At 45.4% G+C, this 18543-nt stretch overlaps 1 protein-coding gene and 3 pseudogenes across 7 annotated transcripts in view; 1 reads left to right on the forward strand and 3 right to left on the reverse strand.

Annotated features, from left to right (window-relative positions):
• Positions 1–18543, forward strand: part of nfkb2 (nuclear factor of kappa light polypeptide gene enhancer in B-cells 2 (p49/p100)) — an 85442-nt gene that overhangs the window by 39973 nt on the left and 26926 nt on the right. For all 4 annotated transcript variants that reach the window (XM_083651035.1, XM_083651036.1, XM_083651038.1 and 1 more), the window contains 2 exons: positions 1071–1175; positions 14554–14642. In XM_083651035.1, coding sequence (XP_083507161.1) covers positions 1071–1175; positions 14554–14642 — 194 coding nt within the window. The remainder of the gene's footprint in view (positions 1–1070; positions 1176–14553; positions 14643–18543) is intronic.
• LOC310789528 (ADP-ribose glycohydrolase OARD1 pseudogene) lies at positions 2425–2958 on the reverse strand (annotated as a pseudogene). The gene has a single exon. The product of its transcript is annotated as an ADP-ribose glycohydrolase OARD1 pseudogene (transcript).
• Positions 9975–11049, reverse strand: LOC310789397 (fructose-bisphosphate aldolase C-B pseudogene; annotated as a pseudogene). Its single transcript has one exon. The product of its transcript is annotated as a fructose-bisphosphate aldolase C-B pseudogene (transcript).
• Positions 12140–13000, reverse strand: LOC310789398 (general transcription factor IIE subunit 2 pseudogene; annotated as a pseudogene). Its single transcript has one exon. The product of its transcript is annotated as a general transcription factor IIE subunit 2 pseudogene (transcript).

Here is an 18543-nt window from a genome sequence, read left to right on the forward strand (position 1 = left end):
TGTAAATCTGCTGCAATGTTTTTGGAGATGTTTTTGAAGCTACCAAAAGTAACAGTGATGCTACATCTGGTACAGCATATAATGGAACTGTAGACCGCAGAAAAGTTGGAACCAGGGGTTTTCTGAGGCACATAACATAACATAGGTTCAGGATGTCTATTATGTGAACGTAATACTCAGCTAGCTAGTTTAGCGCATGTCAAGCTAATGAGAATATGTAAAGGTAAAGTCCCAACGATTGTCACACACCTGAGTGTGCATTTGACCCATCCCCTGGGGGAGCGGTGAGCAGCAGCAGTGCCGCGCTCGGGAATCATATGGTGATCTAACCCCCCAATTCCAACCCTTTGATGCTGAGTGCCAAGCAGGGAGGCAAATGGGTCCCATTTTTATAGTCTTTGGTATGACTCGGCCAGGGATCGAACTCACAACCTCCCAGTCTCAGGGCAGACACTCAAACCACAAAATGTAAGGCTATGTCCGGTGCAGTTTCAAAATAAAAGGCCCGAAGTAAACATGACAGTGTAGAATTGGTTAATGCATCGGTCTTACTTAATTTTGTAGCCTTCTACCCATAATCCCTTGTGTTTCGGGCTGGTTTCCTGCAGTTGGTTGGATTAACGAATCACTCCACTGTCTGTGTCTCACCTGTCTGTGTCTCACCTGTCTGTGTCTCACCTGTCTGTGTCTCACCTGTCTGTGTCTCACCTCTGTGTCTCACCTGTCTGTGTCTCACCTGTCTGTGTCTCACCTGTCTGTGTCTCACCTGTCTGTCTCACCTGTCTCTGTCTCACCTGTCTGTGTCTCACCTGTCTCCGTCTCACCTGTCTGTGTCTCACCTGTCTGTGTCTCACCTGTCTGTGTCTCACCTTGCTGTGTCTCACCTGTCTCTGTCTCACCTGTCTCTGTCTCACCTGTCTGTGTCTCACCTCGCTGTGTCTCACCTGTCTCCGTCTCACCTGTCTGTGTCTCACCTGTCTCTGTCTCACCTGTCTGTGTCTCACCTGTCTCTGTCTCACCTGTCTGTGTCTCACCTCGCTGTGTCTCACCTGTCTGTGTCTCACCTGTAGAGTCGCCCAACGCCTCTAACCTGAAGATCTCTCGCATGGACAAGACCTGTGGTTCGGTGCTCGGAGGAGACGAGATCTTCCTGCTCTGTGACAAAGTCCAGAAAGGTGAGCAACCAAAACTACACAGAGGAACCTTAATGGATTTTGTTGTTTCCTCTTCTGATGTCTTAGTGACATTTCCGCCCCCCTATTTTTTTAAATATAGAGGTGCCTCTTTTTTTCATATCTGGCCATTTTTAGGTGACGGCCTTCTGGCCTGATGACATTTTCTAAATGTGCTGTGAAGGCTTTTTTCTATATTTGACTATTATATTTGTACATATCTGTATATATTGACATGTATTAGTGCATTTTTGATTACCTTGTAACACTGGGTCAAACTCACTTTCACTGAGGTCATGTGATGACCATGGGAGTCATGTGACCGAGGCGAAGGGCTATTTAAGATGGCGTCTGTCTCTGTATATTTTGTCTGAAGAAGAGCGTGAAGCTCGACACGTCACGGGTAAATCAATCTGCAAACGGGAGCTACAGACAGTGTGCTGCCTCTCAATGCTGTTTCTATTGGGCCCAGCAGCTGCCTTGAAGACCGTTTTTTGGATGTCCGTGTCTCTTTCACTGTTTTAGATCGTATACCTTTAAGACACATTTGTATCAAAAGACCTTTTCCTGATATGATTTCTAAGTTTTATACTGCAGAATTTGAATGGATAGAATGTCTTTCCACTGTTTTCTATTGTATTTTCATTGGTACACCGAAAAATGGCATCTATGTTTAGTTTCTATGGTGACAGTGTAAGTTTGGGCATTAAGGCAGTAAAGTGTGTCACACTTACACTTACACTTGTAAAGTTACAAGGCTAACGTTAAATAAAAGAAATGGACTTACCAACAGTAATATATCGCAAACCCAACTGGGCCAAAAATCCTTCAGTAGCTTGGCTGACAGCAAAGCCATGGAGGCAAGACAGCACAATGCCAGTTTTTTTTCTCCAGGTGGGTCGCTGCGACTTGCCGGTTTATACGGAAGCCAAGGCTACCAAGATTTTTATATAATAGAACGGTTGATCTGGGAACGGACAAACGATATTTCTGAAGTTGAAGTCTTCACTGCTTCGCTCCACTTTGGTACTCGATTGGCATTGATATGGCGCAACAAGCGACCCAGCAAGAGGTTCTATAGGCACCGGGAATGCTCCTCGCGCCGTCGAAGTTCCATCAAAGGTCTCCAAGCGTGGAGTTACCTTTTCTGGTGCTGAGTGACCGACAGTAAAATGAAGCACCTCGTGGTGGCATAAGTCAGTCTTCTGGGTCCCCTTGGGACGGTATATGGAAGAAGCTATTCGGGCCTTTTTTAAATCATATTGGGGCCATACGCTACCGACGTGCGACCTCTCTTGCCCTTCGGGCTACTTCGGTACGGTCTCTCAGGATCTGAGCGGCCTCTGCTCAGCGCAGTGTGCTCCTTCATCACGGCGGTCTCCTTCTCAGGAAGGGTATAGACAGTGATGGAGATATTGGTGTGTCTGAAAACCTTTTCCAGTATCCCAGAGACCGTCTCCCACTTCAGGCCATCAAGGCCACAGCCAATGCGAGGCATTGATATTGCACATACTCCATTCATTACACAGTTTGAGCTCATGTCCTGTAGGCTTTGTTCAAGGCTTTGGTAAGTGGGACTTTGGCTGGCCTTTCTCTTTGTGATCAGATAGTAGACAAAACGTCTGCCTCTCTTGAGTACAGCACATTGGCCCACCACCTTCTTCTGCTCCTTCAACTCCTCCACCCCACTGAACTTCTTCTTGAAGGTCACTGCGATGCCTGCCCCCATGCGGAGGTCCTCACTCACACAGTGAGCCAAAGCTTCGTCCTTAGGGCAGGAGAACAGGTCCCCGCTGATGTACTGCACACTACAGCTATCTTCTGCATCTGTGGGCAGCATCACGCCATGTCACACAACAAGGAAACACTATTATTTACAGTGATTTATGACATCACCAATGTCACTGATGATGTCACAATGTCTATTGTGATGTCATCAGTAAAAATTTATGAGTCATGCCATGTCCTAGATGGGCACCTTGGCCACTTTCTTTCATGGGGACACTACTTCTTCTAATTGCTTTCCGGCAGACTGGATGGCTTGCGGCACATTGCTGCCTCTCACAGTTGGGAACACTAGGGGCGGAGGCGTTTATATGACAGCAGTGATTTCATGATGTCATCAATGATGTCATCAATGATCGGTGATGATGTCATCAGTGATGTCACTTGAGCAATTGTGATGGTGACCTGGCCACTCGGCCCCTAGTGGTCATCAGTTTTCTCTTTCTTTCTTTTGGGAGGACATTTTACATCATGACCACTAGGGGGGCGAGGCATCTATAACAAGGGCCGTCCTTATGTATGTCTGTACGTCCCATGAAAGAAAGAAAGGACACTTCTTCTTCTATGTTTTATGGCAGTTGGCATCCTTTATGTTGCATTACCGCATTCTTCTCGATTTATCCATCCACTGTTTCCCTACATTCTTGATCTTCTCCTCGGCTCTTACCATAATTAACTTTAACTTTGGTCTTCTGGCTTGACTGATTGGTGAAGTTCTCCCTCACTTCTTCACAAGTTAGTCTCACTAATCCTAAATGCTTCATTGCCGCTTTGACAAACAACTGGATTTTAACATTTAGATTTTCCCTCAAATGTGTTTATCACTCCTACAATGAATGTCACTCACTCCTTTTTGTCCACATACACCCGGTCACTTGCTGTTTGTTGTAGCTCTCGGCCTCCCGTTGCTCCTTGTTCACTTGCTGCATTGTTCTGTCCTCTTGACACGCTCACAGCTTCTGCATAAGTGATCCTCCTTTCCACTCTTACCTTCTGAATATCTCTCCCTCCTCAGAACCTCACATCCACCATGCGCCACACTATGAGCTCCTCCACAACTACATCATTTTGGTTGCACCCCTCTTCCACACTTTCCATACTCGTGATCACGCCCACATCTAGCACACCTTCTCTTTTCTTTAGTTAACGGCAGTGTGTCCAAACCTTTGACAGTTATAGCACCTTAATTGGCACATAGACTCTCACCGGATGACTCATGAAACCCAGGAACACTTTCTTGGCTACACTCTCTCCTTCAAACTCAACCAACACTGTTTCACTATCCTTTTTAACTCCTTTTGTCCATTTCAGTCTTTGCACATTATTTGTCCTCCTTTGATATTTTGATATTCTTTAGTTCCTCCATACCCACACTCACTGGCAGCCCCGTGGTCACTCCTTTACATTACATTACATTACATTACGTCATTTGGCAGACGCTTTTATCCAAAGCGACTTACAATATCACATTTTTGTCAGCAATAGAGCAATCAACTATGCAACACAGTCTATGACAACTACAACTTCTGAAGGAACAGTGGTACAAGTTTAGTTAGGTTAGTAGTTTTATCCACCACGTTTGAGCACTCACCCTCCCTGTACTCGCCACCTTGTTTTTCTGTCTTTTAAGCTTGAGTGCTATTTCCATTTGTCCTATATCCGCACATCTCACCAAGTTGCCATCACTAAGGATCAGGGTTGGGGAGTAACGGATTACATGTAACGCCGTTACGTAATCTGATTACAAAAAAACGGTAACTGTAATCTGTCACAGTACATTTTAAAATGTGTAATCTAAATTACAGTAATGGGGGTATAGTAACGGCGTTACAGGCGGGATTACATTCGCCCTTGCCTCTTCATTAATTTTACAAAATAACAACAAAAAACGGTGTAGCCAACTGGCGAAATGATCTTGTGATAATAAGAGCGGTATGTCAGCTTCATGTGTGGGCGTGCCGATTTCCCCCTCTCCCCTCTCTGCTGCCTGCTCGCTCTCTGGCCAGTCCTTCAGTCCTCCTCCTTCAGTCAGCAGCCCGACAGGGACACAGACAGCTCTGAGAGTCTTGCAAGCCGCCCAACGCTTGTTGAGAAAGCAAATGCACGAAGCGAAATGTGGAAGTATTTTGCTTACGTTGCCGACAGCGAAGGCAAGCCCGGACACATCAAACGAAGCCAGTCTGTAAAAAGTGCTTCAACGCGACGCAGGTGAACGGATAAACATCGAACCAGCCAGGCTATTTCTCTCAGACACGGATCCCAACTTCTTCAAATATTTCAGTTCAAAGACTGGTTAGCGAATGTGAATGATACAACATACATGCCCTCTTAAGTCAAACGAGTGTGATTTATTGTGTGACAAGCAAACTTATTTCAGCATCAGAGTTTTGCCGACCCCCAAAATAAGGAGGATTCCCCATCCAAGTGCACACGTCACTCCCCACCCGCTCTGCAGTGCCGCCCCGCCCCCCAACATACAGGCTATTTGACACTATATTCACACATGGAGCGCTCAGGTGTGAAGGGAAATTCCGGGGAAATGGCCGATATTGATTTACAGGTAATTTTCCTGTAGGCATGTGTGAAAACGGCTTTAGTGTTTCACGTCGTGTTTCAAGATTAAAGCAACAAGCTGCGTCTTCCACTCCAGATCATGAAAAATACCCATAACGTAAATTAAAGTGGTTTTAAAAATAACTCTTGTTGTATTCTCCTTAACTTCATGTTGGTATAAACATTCTTATCTGGTTATCAATGGTAAAACATGCTTCATCTAGTTAAATAAGGGTTTTAGCCAGGACTCTTGACCAGGAGGACTCCCTGGAAGAAGAGATATTGTATCCCAATGGGACATTCCTGGATAAAAAAAAAAAAAAAGTAATCCAAAAGTAACTGAAAGTAATCCCTACTTTACTTTTAACACATTCACTGCCAACAACGTGTAAACACGTTTTCAGAATCCAGCTGTTGACTGCCAACAACGTGTAAACACGTCCTTGGCATCGATTTTTTTTTTTGACGGTGGGTTGTGCATCTAACCCTTTTACATATCTTATATAAGTATTGGACGTGTACAACGTGTACAACCCATTCCACCGACCCACTAAGTGGCAACAGTGCTCTCCTGACTAGAGGAAGGCAAGCATTTTTTTAACTTGTCACGCCATTCTCCCCAGCCATTCTCATGAAAATGGATGGGGGAAAACGCTTTCATTTTCGCGCTGATTGCTGGCGATGCGGGATTGCAAATTTACATAATAGATTACAGATGTAACACACTTTGAAACACGCAGCATAAATATGACCAGAATCGCAAAAGCTTCTCTCAACCAAAACTCCAAGAAGCGAGCGAGTCCATGCCGACTTCCTCAAACAGCGGCCGTGCAGACAGGTACAGGACAGCAGCAAAGCACTGACTGGTGACAAGCTTGTCCGCCCACGGAGGGAGGAGTTGAAGCAACTCTCCCTCTCGCTCTCTCCCTCTCGCTCTCTCTCTCTCGCTCTCTCTCTCTCCCTCCCTCCCTCTCTCTCTCTCTCTCTCTCTCCCTCTCCCCCTCTCACTAGGATTAAACCTAGTGCGTCTCCCTCCCGAGAGGGAGGGAGAGAGAGAGAGGGAGGGAGAGCGAGAGGGAGGAGAGAGAGAGAGAGAGAGAGAGAGAGAGAGAGAGAGAGAGAGAGAGAGAGGGAGGGAGAGCGAGAGGGAGGGAGAGAGAGAGAGAGAGCGAGAGGGGGAGGGAGAGAGAGAGAGAGCCAAAAATGAATGGTTAAAGTGACTGTTCTATCCAATTTCACAAAAAGCCGTTTATCTCTGAATATTTTTTCTGACGCTAAAACCATGCTGTATTCAACTGCTAATGCTTACATAACTACTAACTCTACAAACTAACTCTTTTAGACAGAGAAAGTACACATTCTATTAGTACTTTTGAGATATTGTATGTTCACAAAGTCCAAGCTGAAACGAATCCTCGGCTCTTGTAAAATGAGCCAGAATCCTCAAAAAACGGCTTGGCAGAAGCTACCTACAGCAAAAAAAAACGGCTGGCAGTCAATGTGTTAAATAGTGGTAATCGGATTACGTTACTAAGTACAATTTTTAACAAGTAACAAGTAACTTTAAGGGATTCCTATTTAAAAGTAACCTACCCAACCCTGCTAAGGACCTTTGCACACATCACCTCCCCTCTTACTTGACAGTGCTGTTAGTATGAACGGGCTGTCTTCATGCTTCCTGGATCCCAAAACCTTATAATACTACAAGTTTCTCAGTTCTCTCCTTCTGACCTTCTTCACTCTCAGAAAGAGAGCTATCACCAATCTGACTCCTAAGACTTTTATGACTATTCCTCCCTTGATTGCCTCGATTCCCATCCTTCTGTCAGCCTCTCTTCCTCCTTATTCTCTTCATCATAAACCATAGAGACACTGCAAAACCCGTCATCATTCAGAAGCCACGCCCAAGACGGGGGAAAATACAAGGAAGCACTGCCTGATGACTGCAGCTAGCAAAACAAACCGCGGCTAACCGGGGCGAACGGAGGAACTCTCGTCAGATATAAATAATTTTGCGGGGTTTTACAGGGATTTGGAGTTTTCTTTTTAGATAATGTCAAAAGATTATTTCAGTACAGTTCCTCCAACGGAGAGGGAAAGGTACATTGAGAAAATGAACTCAGTTGGCCTGGAGCAGTGTCCCTTTTCATTGCCCAAACAACGCTGGATAAACGATCCCACACAGTGGCCTGAAGTGAAATACTATGACATGAGCTTTTAGGCATGTTTAAATTAATGAAAATAACGCTGGTGTAACATCAGACAGATGGCATCAGACGCGCTGGCGTTCTCCTATGTCATGTAGTTGCACACAAAGATGATATATATGGAAGATGAACACTCCAACTTACTTCCTTGACAGCTAAATCCACATTTTCTTCTCGCGAATGCTCAATGGCTTCCTTGTTTCGCTCGGGAGTACAAAAAAACTTTAATTGGTGATTTTTTTTACATTTGTTGTCTGCGCAGCCCCACCACACAACAGCTTTTAGCTGTTTAATTAAAGGAAAATTACGCTGGTGAATGAGAGTGAACGGTGCGATTTCCCCTGTGATGGGCGTGGACTATTTCATGCAGTGTCTCTATACCTCCCCAACTGCCTAGGTCTGATCCACTCACGGAGCAGTCGTGCTCAACCACCTTCAATCCATTATCTTTGTCTCGATCAATAACTAGATTTGGAAATTCGCTCATTTCCTCCTGCACTTGTCCGCCTTCTTGTCCATCAGCTCCTCTACTTCGTGAGGAAATCACATCCTTCATCTGGTACATGTTGCTGCTCCTTGCCATTGTCTCCGGCATCCTTCCGATAGAGATCGCCAACCTCGCATCACCCCAAACTAAGATCGCTTTCACATAAGCTGTTTAGTCCGCTTAAACCGCGCCAGAGTTAGTTTCTTCGGATAGTGCGCTTCGTTTGGGGTGGTGTGAAAGTGCAAACGAACTCTGGGGCGGAACAAACAAACAAACTCTGGTCCGCTTGAATGAAAACGTGTGTCTCAGTTCGCTTCCAAGTGAACCCTGGCGCGGTTCGTTTGTTGTGAGAAAGCAAACCAGACTAAACACAAGAGCGCCGGTGCATCTGATGCACTCATGCAGTGCATCATGAGAAGACGGTAGAAGCAAAACAAACACTGTGGTGCGCACACGTGTACAGTACATGCCAACAGCTTTCTCCTTCAGTACATACCGTAGGCTACTCATCTCATCTGCAGAATGAAATGACAGCTTGCTGCCCCATCTGCTGCTCATATTGGGCACATTCTTGTCAAATATTTATTTGATAGTAACACCAAAGTAAAACCAGAAATCCCAATATCGCAGGTAAACTCCATGGTTTGTGTTTTGCGGATTCACTTGTGTTGTTCAGTCGGCCCTCAGCCAGGCAAGAAGCCTGCTGAAGAGGAGAGATTTCCCTTCTCTATTCTGTCCAATAGATGAGTGACTGTTTGGACCATGTGACATTGTTTAGAAAGTTTGCTGCGCTTGTGACAAATTGTTGTGTGAAAGAGAACCAGACCAAATGAAAAGTGAAACAATGTTGCAACTTCACCCCCACGAGTCCACCAGCTTATATGTGAAAGAGACCTAACTCTCGGAGTATGTTGTTGTCGCAGTTGACTTCTGCTTCTTCCCCATCTCCCCAGGGAATCTGCAAATTAATGCTGAACAATGAACCCAATTAAGCTCAGGGCACTGAACAGGCCACCTCATCATCAGCACCCCACGTTTTCCATCATCGATCGGTATCATTCTAAAGGCCACTAGGGACCGAGGTGTTTATAAGATGGTCGGTCTGTCCGTATGTCCGTATGTCTATGTCCCCTAAAAGAAAGAAAGTTGCTAGTGGCTGAGTGGCCAGGTCGTGGGCAGTGGCCAGGACACCGAACGAAAGTGGCTAGGTTGCCAATGTCATATGTGGCCACTAGGGGCAATTGGCCAAGTCGTCATACGTGGCCATTCAGGGTCGCTGATGATGTCATAGGCTGCCACTAGGTGCTGAGTGTCCAGGTCGCTGATGATGTCATACGTGGCCAGGTCGCCAATGATGTCATATGTGCGCAGGTTATCGATGATGTCATACAGTTCTAGACGGATCGGCCTGGTGGCCAGGTCAGTAATATAGTGGTCATATACTGTATCATCACGCTGTTTCGCCAGGTAATGATTAAGAAGACTGAAAACAGAAAGATTAGGATGAACCATTAAGATGGATCTTGGTGCTTAGTGGCTTGTAGTCTAGCGCCCTCTGCTGGAGCTACAGCCGTGTTTTGACCAACTTGGCGTGGTGTGTTTAAATGTGTTGTGCACGCTACACCCATGTCTTAGTCACAAAACAAAGCAATCTGCAAACTCCAGACTTCACGGGTCGCTGGTGTGTTGAGTCTAAAGTACAGCATAGACAGCGCAGGCCTATGATGGGAAGGGGAGCACAGCAGAGATCATGGGGGTGACGTGGATGTGTTAATAGGCATGATGAGCCACGTAGAGGGACTCTCCCGCTGCAGCGCTGCTCTCAGCAGATTGGTACTTGCAGACCGTTGGCCCCAGCTCGTTTGATGAACTCCTCGGCGCTGCTGACCTTTTCATTGTCCTGCTCTCCCTTCCACGCCTTCAGGGCCGAGGCCTGCAGCGCACGGCCGTAGGAGAACGTCAGGGCCCAGGGCTTGGCGAGCGTGCAGTGGTTGATGGCGTTGAGGTTCACACTGGCCTCTTCCTCGGACTGCCCACCCGACAAGAAGGTCACTCCTGTGACAGCAGGAGGCACGGTGCGGCGCAGGGCAGTTACAGTAGCCATGGCGATTTCCTCCTCGCTGTACTTGTTGGGGCAGGAGTGTCCGGCTGTGACCATGTTAGGTTTCAGGAGCGTCCCTTCCAGGTACACGTGGTGGTCTGACAGAGCCTTGTACACTGCAGCTAGGACCTTCTCCGAGACGTACTGGCAGCGCTTCAGGTCGTGCTCTCCATCGGGAAGGATCTCAGGCTCCACAATAGGAACAATACCATTCTGTTGGCAGATGCTAGCGTAACGTGCCAGAACATTGGCATTCTCAAAGATGGCGAGCTCAGAGGGCGTGGTGTTAGAGATCCTCAGCACACAGCGCCACTTGGCAAAGTCGGCACCGTCCTTCTTGTACTCGGCACAGCGCTCACTCAGACCATCGAGACCCTGAGTGGTGGTCTCTCCATTTGTTCCGGCGAAGGGCACAACACCTTGGTCCACCTTGATGCCAACGACAATGCCGCGGTCTTTGATCAGCTTGGCAAAGTTAGTGCCATCATCTGTGCTCGTGGAAGAAGATGACGCCTCCGATGCAGCTGTCGATGCGTTTATCGGCTGTGAAGAGCAGCTGGCGGTAGTGACGCCTGTTGTCCTCTGTGTTCTCAACGCCGATGGGGGTGAAACGCTTGGCCACGCTCCCGGTGGACTCATCGGCTGCCAGGATGCCTTTGCCTGGAGCTACAATCTTCTCAGCGATGGACTGGACTGCAGCTGCTTCTTCTGTTCAGGGGTCAGCGCAGTGTATTGGTGACTCATGATTGCTGCTGCTGGGTTTAAGGTTCAATTTATACCCTTAGCAGGGAAGGATTTATGACATCACTGATGATGTCATGGATGATGCCACTGATGATGATCTTGAATGATGTCACACTCACAATCTCTATACATAAGTTACATCATCAGTTGACATCAGTTCAATGGACATTGCAATTGTGACTTCATCAGTGATTTATAACATCACTGTTGATGTCACTATATCTATGCATAAGTGACATCATTATTTTGGCCACTGATGACATCACTCACTGATGAGATAATCACTCACTGATAACACAATTGCTCGAGTAACATTACTGATTAGATCACACATTGGCAAAATCCCGCGAAAACCAGGAGTCATGTGTGGCCCTTCAGAATGGCCCTCTCGTCTGACTCCTGTCAGCTGAGCTACAAGTAGTGAGTGACCTGTATGCTAATGGTTAGCAGGTGGCGCTCCACATCTAATGTTATATTTGCCTTCCTCAGAGCCGCATAGAAACACACACGTGTTGTTAATTCCATTAAGAGGGTGCGCTAACATCACGTACGTAAAGAGGATGAAGATGCCGTGATTGGAGAGTTTGATGGCTGCCTAAAAGGGACAGTCTGAAGACCAAAACACATCGTAGTTTAAATTTGACATTACTATTTTGGGACTCGCCACGTGGCGGAGTCTGAGCATCACTTGTCAGAACGTAAAATCTTGTTGCATTTGGTGCTTGGCGACTGTTAATTTCGTGCCCTGGCTCGGTCACTCTGTTGGGTTGCTCCGTTGGTCCACAAAAATCAGAAATTCACATATCTGGTTGCAGCTATTGCGATTTCGCGCTTGTTATAATAATTATAATAATAATAATAATAATTTATTTAATTTATTCCTTTTTTCGGCAAGTTTTTCTGCACTCCACATATTACAAAGATCAATGATCAATAAGAAGGAAAAATAAGTCAGTTGACACTACTGAGACAACCATAAAAAAGTCTGTATTGTAGTAGAGACAGGGTCTGGTTCTCTCATCTCCAGCTGTTTCTGGACTGCAGCTTCCACATCATGTCCTGGTTGCAGGAGGCGCTGAGGGGAGGGTTTTCACTTCTTGCCAGACACACCCTCTGAATAGTCCTCCAGCACATCTGCCAAATGCTGGTTGTGGGTCTTGAAGCGTCTCTTCTTCTGGCTGCCTGGCTTCATCCTCTTCTGAAATGATAACGCGTTCTTTGGTCCCGTTTCTTGCATGGAGGAGATGCCTTGTTTCTTCAGGTACTCCTCAATCTTTTCTTCGTCTATGGAATCCACTGGGACACTCCTCCACAGCTTCTGGAATTCGTCATCCACCATAAACTGGCAGTGCTTGTCATTGTAGAATAAGACCTTCTTCTTGTCTGGTCTGGTCACAAAGATGATCTGATCCCCTAAAGACTCAATGGCCTTGGCGGAGTTGGGCAGCCCCTCCTCCACGTCGTCCAGCATCACTCCTCCCAGGCCCATACGGTCGTGTTTGTACAGAAGCTGCAGCAGAGCCTTCTTGCCCTTCAGATGGTACTTGGGCTTAAAGGCGTACTTCCCATCCCGCACGTCCATCTTTGGGTTGTTGGCCAAGGCCTCATTCATGAGCCACTGTTTCTGCTGCATGCTGATGTCCAGCAGTTTGGTCTCACCCAGAATCTCTTCTAGGGCCAGGAAGTGTGTATCCCCCCTCTGATGCCTCGTCTTCATATAATTCACTATCTTGGCCAGGCAGCCAAACTTGTAGCCGGAGCTCGCCATGAGGCTAAAGCTGCCATGACTGGACTCAGCACTGTGTTTGGACCCTGAACCCTCCTTGTGGAGTTTGGTCGTCTTCTTCTTGTGGGAGCCACAGTCTGAGCCAGCTGGTCTCTTCTCTACAGCTGGAGTAGACAAAGCTCTCTTCTTAAACAGCTCCCTCTGCCTCAGTAGGGCCGGATCCATACGTCTGACACTAGTGTACACAGGTATATACTGTGGTCCTAGTTATAACCTCTGCAGGTTCAGTGACGTCACCGATGATATCACTTATTGTGTAGGATTGGTGATGTCACCGGTGATGTCACTCAAGCACTCGATAATGATGTCATCAGTGATGATGTCACCAGGGCTCAGTGGATGGATTGTGGGACCGTGCCATGCAATCACCGCCTATACGTAATATTACGACCTTAGCCACTATACTAGGGGCTGAGGCGTCTATAAGAGGGTCTGTGTCTGTCTGTATTGCTATATGTCCCCCCGAAAGAAAGAAAGAAAGAAAGAAAGGAAGAAAGAAAGAAAGAAAGAAAGAAAGAAAGAAAGAAAGAAAGAAAGAGAGAAAGAAAGAGAGAAAGAAAGAGAGAAAGAAAGAAAGAAAGAAAGAAAGAAAGAAAAAAAGAAAGAAAGAAAGAAAGAAAGAAAGAAAGAAAGAAAGAAAGAAAGAAAGAAAGAAAGAAAGTGGCGATGATGTCTGTCATGGTTCTTGTTCTTTGATTTGTAATTGTTCTGTGTTGTATTACCTGTTTGCATGTTTGAAACATGCCTTTCTGCTGCCTGTTTGGATGTTAAAAACATGTCTTACTGTTTGTGTGTTTGAAACATGTCTTTCTGTTTGTGTGTTTGAAACATGTCTTTCTGTTTGTGTGTTTGAAACATGTCATTCTGTTTGTGTGTTTGAAACATGTCTTTCTGTTTGTGTGTTTGAAACATGTCTTTCTGTTTGTGTGTTTGAAACATGTCATTCTGTTTGTGTGTTTGAAACATGTCTTTCTGTTTGTGTGTTTGAAACATGTCTTTCCGTTTGTGTGTTTGAAACATGTCTTTCTGTTTGTGTGTTTGAAACATGTCTTTCCGTTTGTGTGTTTGAAACATGTCTTTCCGTTTGTGTGTTTGAAACATGTCTTTCTGTTTGTGTGTTTGAAACATGTCTTTCTGTTTGTGTGTTTGAAACATGTCTTTCCGTTTGTGTGTTTGAAACATGTCTTTCTGTTTGTGTGTTTGAAACATGTCTTTCCGTTTGTGTGTTTGAAACATGTCTTTCTGTTTGTGTGTTTGAAACATGTCTTTCTGTTTGTGTGTTTGAAACATGTCTTTCTGTTTGTGTGTTTGAAACATGTCTTTCTGTTTGTGTGTTTGAAACATGTCTTTCTGTTTGTGTGTTTGAAACATGTCTTTCTGTTTGTGTGTTTGAAACATGTCTTTCTGTTTGTGTGTTTGAAACATGTCTTTCTGTTTGTGTGTTTGAAACATGTCATTCTGTTTGTGTGTTTGAAACATGTCTTTCTGTTTGTGTGTTTGAAACATGTCTTTCTGTTTGTGTGTTTGAAACATGTCTTTCTGTTTGTGTGTTTGAAACATGTCTTTCTGTTTGTGTGTTTGAAACATGTCTTTCTGTTTGTGTGTTTGAAACATGTCTTTCTGTTTGTGTGTTTGAAACATGTCTTTCTGTTTGTGTGTTTGAAACATGTCTTTCTGTTTGTGTGTTTGAAACATGCTTTTCTTGCTGACTGTTCCAGACGACATCGAGATCCGTTTTTATGAGGAAGACGAGGACGGAGGCTGGGAGGCTTTTGGAGACTTCTCACCCACCGACGTCCACAAACAGGTACTGTGTGTGTGTTATTTGTGTGTGTGTGTGTGTGTGCGTGTGCGTGTTATTTGTGTGTGTGTGTGCATGCGCGTGTGTGCGTGCGTGCGTATGTGTGTAGGTCTGTGTGTGTGTGTGGTGTGCGCCCCCACAACATCCCTGGCCTTGCGGATCAGTTTGTTGAGTCTGTTGGCGTCCGCTGCCCTCAGCCTGCTGCCCAGGTGCAGACTGTACCATCGGGAGCGGCGGGTGGTTTCCCGGTGGTCTGGCCTGCAATTCTTTTGTTTGTTTGCCCGCATGCAGGCCACTCACTGAACAGCAGGTCAGGCAGGCCAGTATATATGTTTTCCTAGTTGCGCGGATAGCAGGCAGGCAGCCAGGCAGGCAGGAATTAGTTAACTTCTCAGTCAGACGCTGCTCAGACCCCAGACGGAGTCTGTGATGAAGGTCTTGGCTTGCTGTTCGATGCCAAAATGCTTCGCTTCGGGGGGCTCAAAAGTCGCTCATCCCGATCTCGACTCTTCTCGTTGCTGGCACCTCAATGGTGGAACGAGCTTCCACCATAGGACGGCTGAATCACTGCCGATCTTTCGGAAAAGACTGAAGACACACCTTTTCAGGCTCCATCTGGGCCCTTCTTGATCTAACTTCTTTCTCTCGCTTTCTAAAAAAAACAAAAAAACTAAACTAAACTTGTACCACTGTTCCTCCAGAAGTTGTAGTTGTCATAGACTGTGCTCCATAGTTGATTGCTCTATTGCTGACAAAAAATGTGTTATTGTAAGTCGCTTTGGATAAAAGCATCTGCCAAATGACGTAATGTAATGTAATGTAATGTAATGTAAAATGGAGAAGAAAGGAAGGGTGGTGCAGAGAGGGAAAGAGAGAGGAAAAGAAAACCCCTTGCCACAGATGCTGCGAGATGCAGGAAAAATCAATGACATGTTCACCAGAAAGGCAGGTCAGTCAAAAAAAACACATTGCTCATTGAAGTAGCCTAAGCAACACGATCATGTTTTGATTCCCGAGGAGAAATGGAGTCATGCTACAGTTGCTCACACTCAGTAGCCTGTACTACGAATGTTGGATAAGAAGATCCAGGATCTGTCCCTTGATCTGGTTTGTCTAAACCAGATCAGCTCGATTGTAGTTAACTTGTACTACGAACCTCGTTTGCCAGTCGTTAACTCGAACCAGGTTTTTCTAATCAAGTTGACTGCGCGTGCACATGAAAATGCCCGTGCACACGAGCTCGTGCCCGCAAAAGAGGCGTGGTTTTTAACAACTAGCCAATCACAATGCAATATGGAGCCGGTTTGACGCTGAGACTAGACGCTGGCGCGTTCGTTGAAAGAGAAAGCGGAGAATCTTGTTTTGGGGAAAAGAGAGGACAGTAATGGGCAAGAAGCACAAAAAGCACAAGTTGGGAAACAAAGGTGGAGGGAAAGGAATGGAAGCCTGTTCTCTGAATGATAGTGGTTCTCTGAATGATAGTGGTGGGGCTCTTCGTTATGCCCCTGTTAGTAGTGAGGAGGAAGAGTCGAATGGAGGAGAGAGAGGTAGTGGTAGCGACAACGAGAGCGAGGAAATGGCGGTGGTAGAAGCTGAGAGTGAAGGGTTGGAGGGAAAGATAAAGGAAATAAAACAGAAGGAATTGAGCAATGAGTCTGTGAGGAGAAAGGATTCTTTTCTTGTGGGAATGGTGTCTGTGACATGGGCAGACGGGATCTTTAAGGATCCACATGTTGTAGGAAGGTTTATTGAAAAGAAAGTTGGAGTTGTGAGATCAGTTAAGATTACTAAAAGTGGTATGGTGGTGATTGAGTGTATGTCTGAGAGTCAGAGGAGAAAAGTGTTGGAGATTGTTAAGGGTGATGAGCTGGAACAGAATGAACGTGTGAAGTGTTTCCCGTTGGGAGTAGAAAAGAGAAGAAAAGGTGTGGTAAGTCAAGTGCCGTTGTCAGTGGATGCTAATACTTTTTTGGAGGTGGAAGGTGTGTATGAAGCAAGGAGAATGTCGAGATTTCGGGAAGGAAAGAGAGAAGAGAGTAATTGTGTGTGTTTAACCTTTGAAGGTGAATTGCCATCGCTAGTGTATAGTGATTATGTTTGTTACAGGGTGAGGCCCTTTGAGAGAGCGCCTATCAGGTGCTATTGCTGTCAGGAGTATGGACATGTGGCATCAGTGTGTAATAGGGAGAGAATATGTAGGAGATGTGGGAAGGAGGATTGTGGAGTAGTACTTAATGGAAGTGATATTGAAAGTTGCAGTGTGGGGAAGGAACAGCTCAGGTGTTTGCATTGTGAGGGGAATCATGATGCAGGGTCTGTGGATTGTCCACGAAGAAAGAAGGAAAGGGAGGTAAACAAAATCAGAGAAGAACGGGGGACGTCATATGCTGAGGCTGTTAAAAGGTGGAAAGGGGAAAGAAACGAGGGTAGGGTGATTGTACAAAGGGAGCCGGAAAAGGAAAGAGCAAGTCACAGTAATATCTGTATGGACAAGAAGCGATTCCTGGCATTCATCGCCATGGTGATAAACTGTGCTGCTAGTATGACTGGGAAGACAGAGAGGACTGAAATGGTGGTTGACGCTGCAAAGAGATTTCTGGATGTGGTTGATGTATCTGGGGAAGAGATAGATAAAATACTGAGAGATGCATTTGTGCAAACTCAGGCGTCTGCATCTGGAAAGTAATTATGAATCTGAGTACTTTGGGTGGATATGGATATGGGGTTATTTTGTTTATTTTAGTTCAATTAAGATCAGTTTAGTTCAGTAGATGGCGGTAATGCAACATTTTGGATGCCAACCGCCATAAAACCAAACAGAAGAAGAAGAAGAAGAAGAATGCAATATGGACCGCTCAGCTCAGAACCGTAGCTTTTACAGCGCCAGACACGCCTATTTCCTCATTCATCAAAGCCATCTACTACTATGTCAGAATCAAAATCCGCATTGGATATTTTTAGTCTGTTCCCGCATGACTGTCTAAAGTTACCACTTTTATTCACATCAGTCATTTATTTGAAGAGCGGTTTCTGCCTCCACGTATCCTACAGCAGCTGAATTCACCCTCTCAATAAATTGCGAGTGGAAGCAATGTGTAGCCTAATGTCTCAGTCCAAAATCCGTAGACCATTTAGGCTCAACGAATAATAATGATGTCATGTTTAGTCGCACTCAGAGCCGTATAATAGAAGAGTTCCGACATCTCCATTCACTCCAATGGACCAGTTTTTTTTCCAGGAAGTAGAAAGTGGAACATTATCGGCTTTATTTTCGCATGCAAAAGTAGCGCGAGACCCATTCCTGGCTGTTCATTGGCTAATGAGTCTCGCATTTTGGTCCTCCGCTGACGCCACTCTCTTACTAGAGGACACTAGTCGCACTGATTGAATAATTCCTATAGGCTATCAATAAAAAAAAGAATGATAAAAAAAATTAAAAGAGGCTTCTGAACGACACGGTATGTGCGGGCATAGATTTCATTTATAAAAAATAGACTATTTTGTGGTCACATATATTGTCAGCAGAGTCGCATATCTCCATATTTCATATAATGATGCTGGAAATATGAAGTTCAATCACATCATACAGGCCAAAAGCAACACTTGCAGCTGCAAAATGCAGGAGTAGCCTAGATATGAATCATCTTAATATGGGATCGCCTGTGTGCAGGTGATCCCATATTAAATTGCTTAGAGGCTATTCCAGCATGTAAGCTATGACTATTTCAATTCCAACCCAACGTCAGTCTCAGCTCCGTTGCGCACACGGCACCGTGCGCTTTGGAGACGTTTATGTAACCTTTTTATGCCGGTTTAGTGATATTTCTCCACTCACTATTCAGCTGCAATCGATCAGCGGGATCAAACAACGTATCTAGGCTACTTGAGAGCACAAAAATGAATATAT

Source organism: Poromitra crassiceps (assembly GCF_964638095.1).
Source record: "Poromitra crassiceps genome assembly, chromosome: 14".
In the NCBI taxonomy this organism is placed as follows: domain Eukaryota; kingdom Metazoa; phylum Chordata; class Actinopteri; order Beryciformes; family Melamphaidae; genus Poromitra; species Poromitra crassiceps.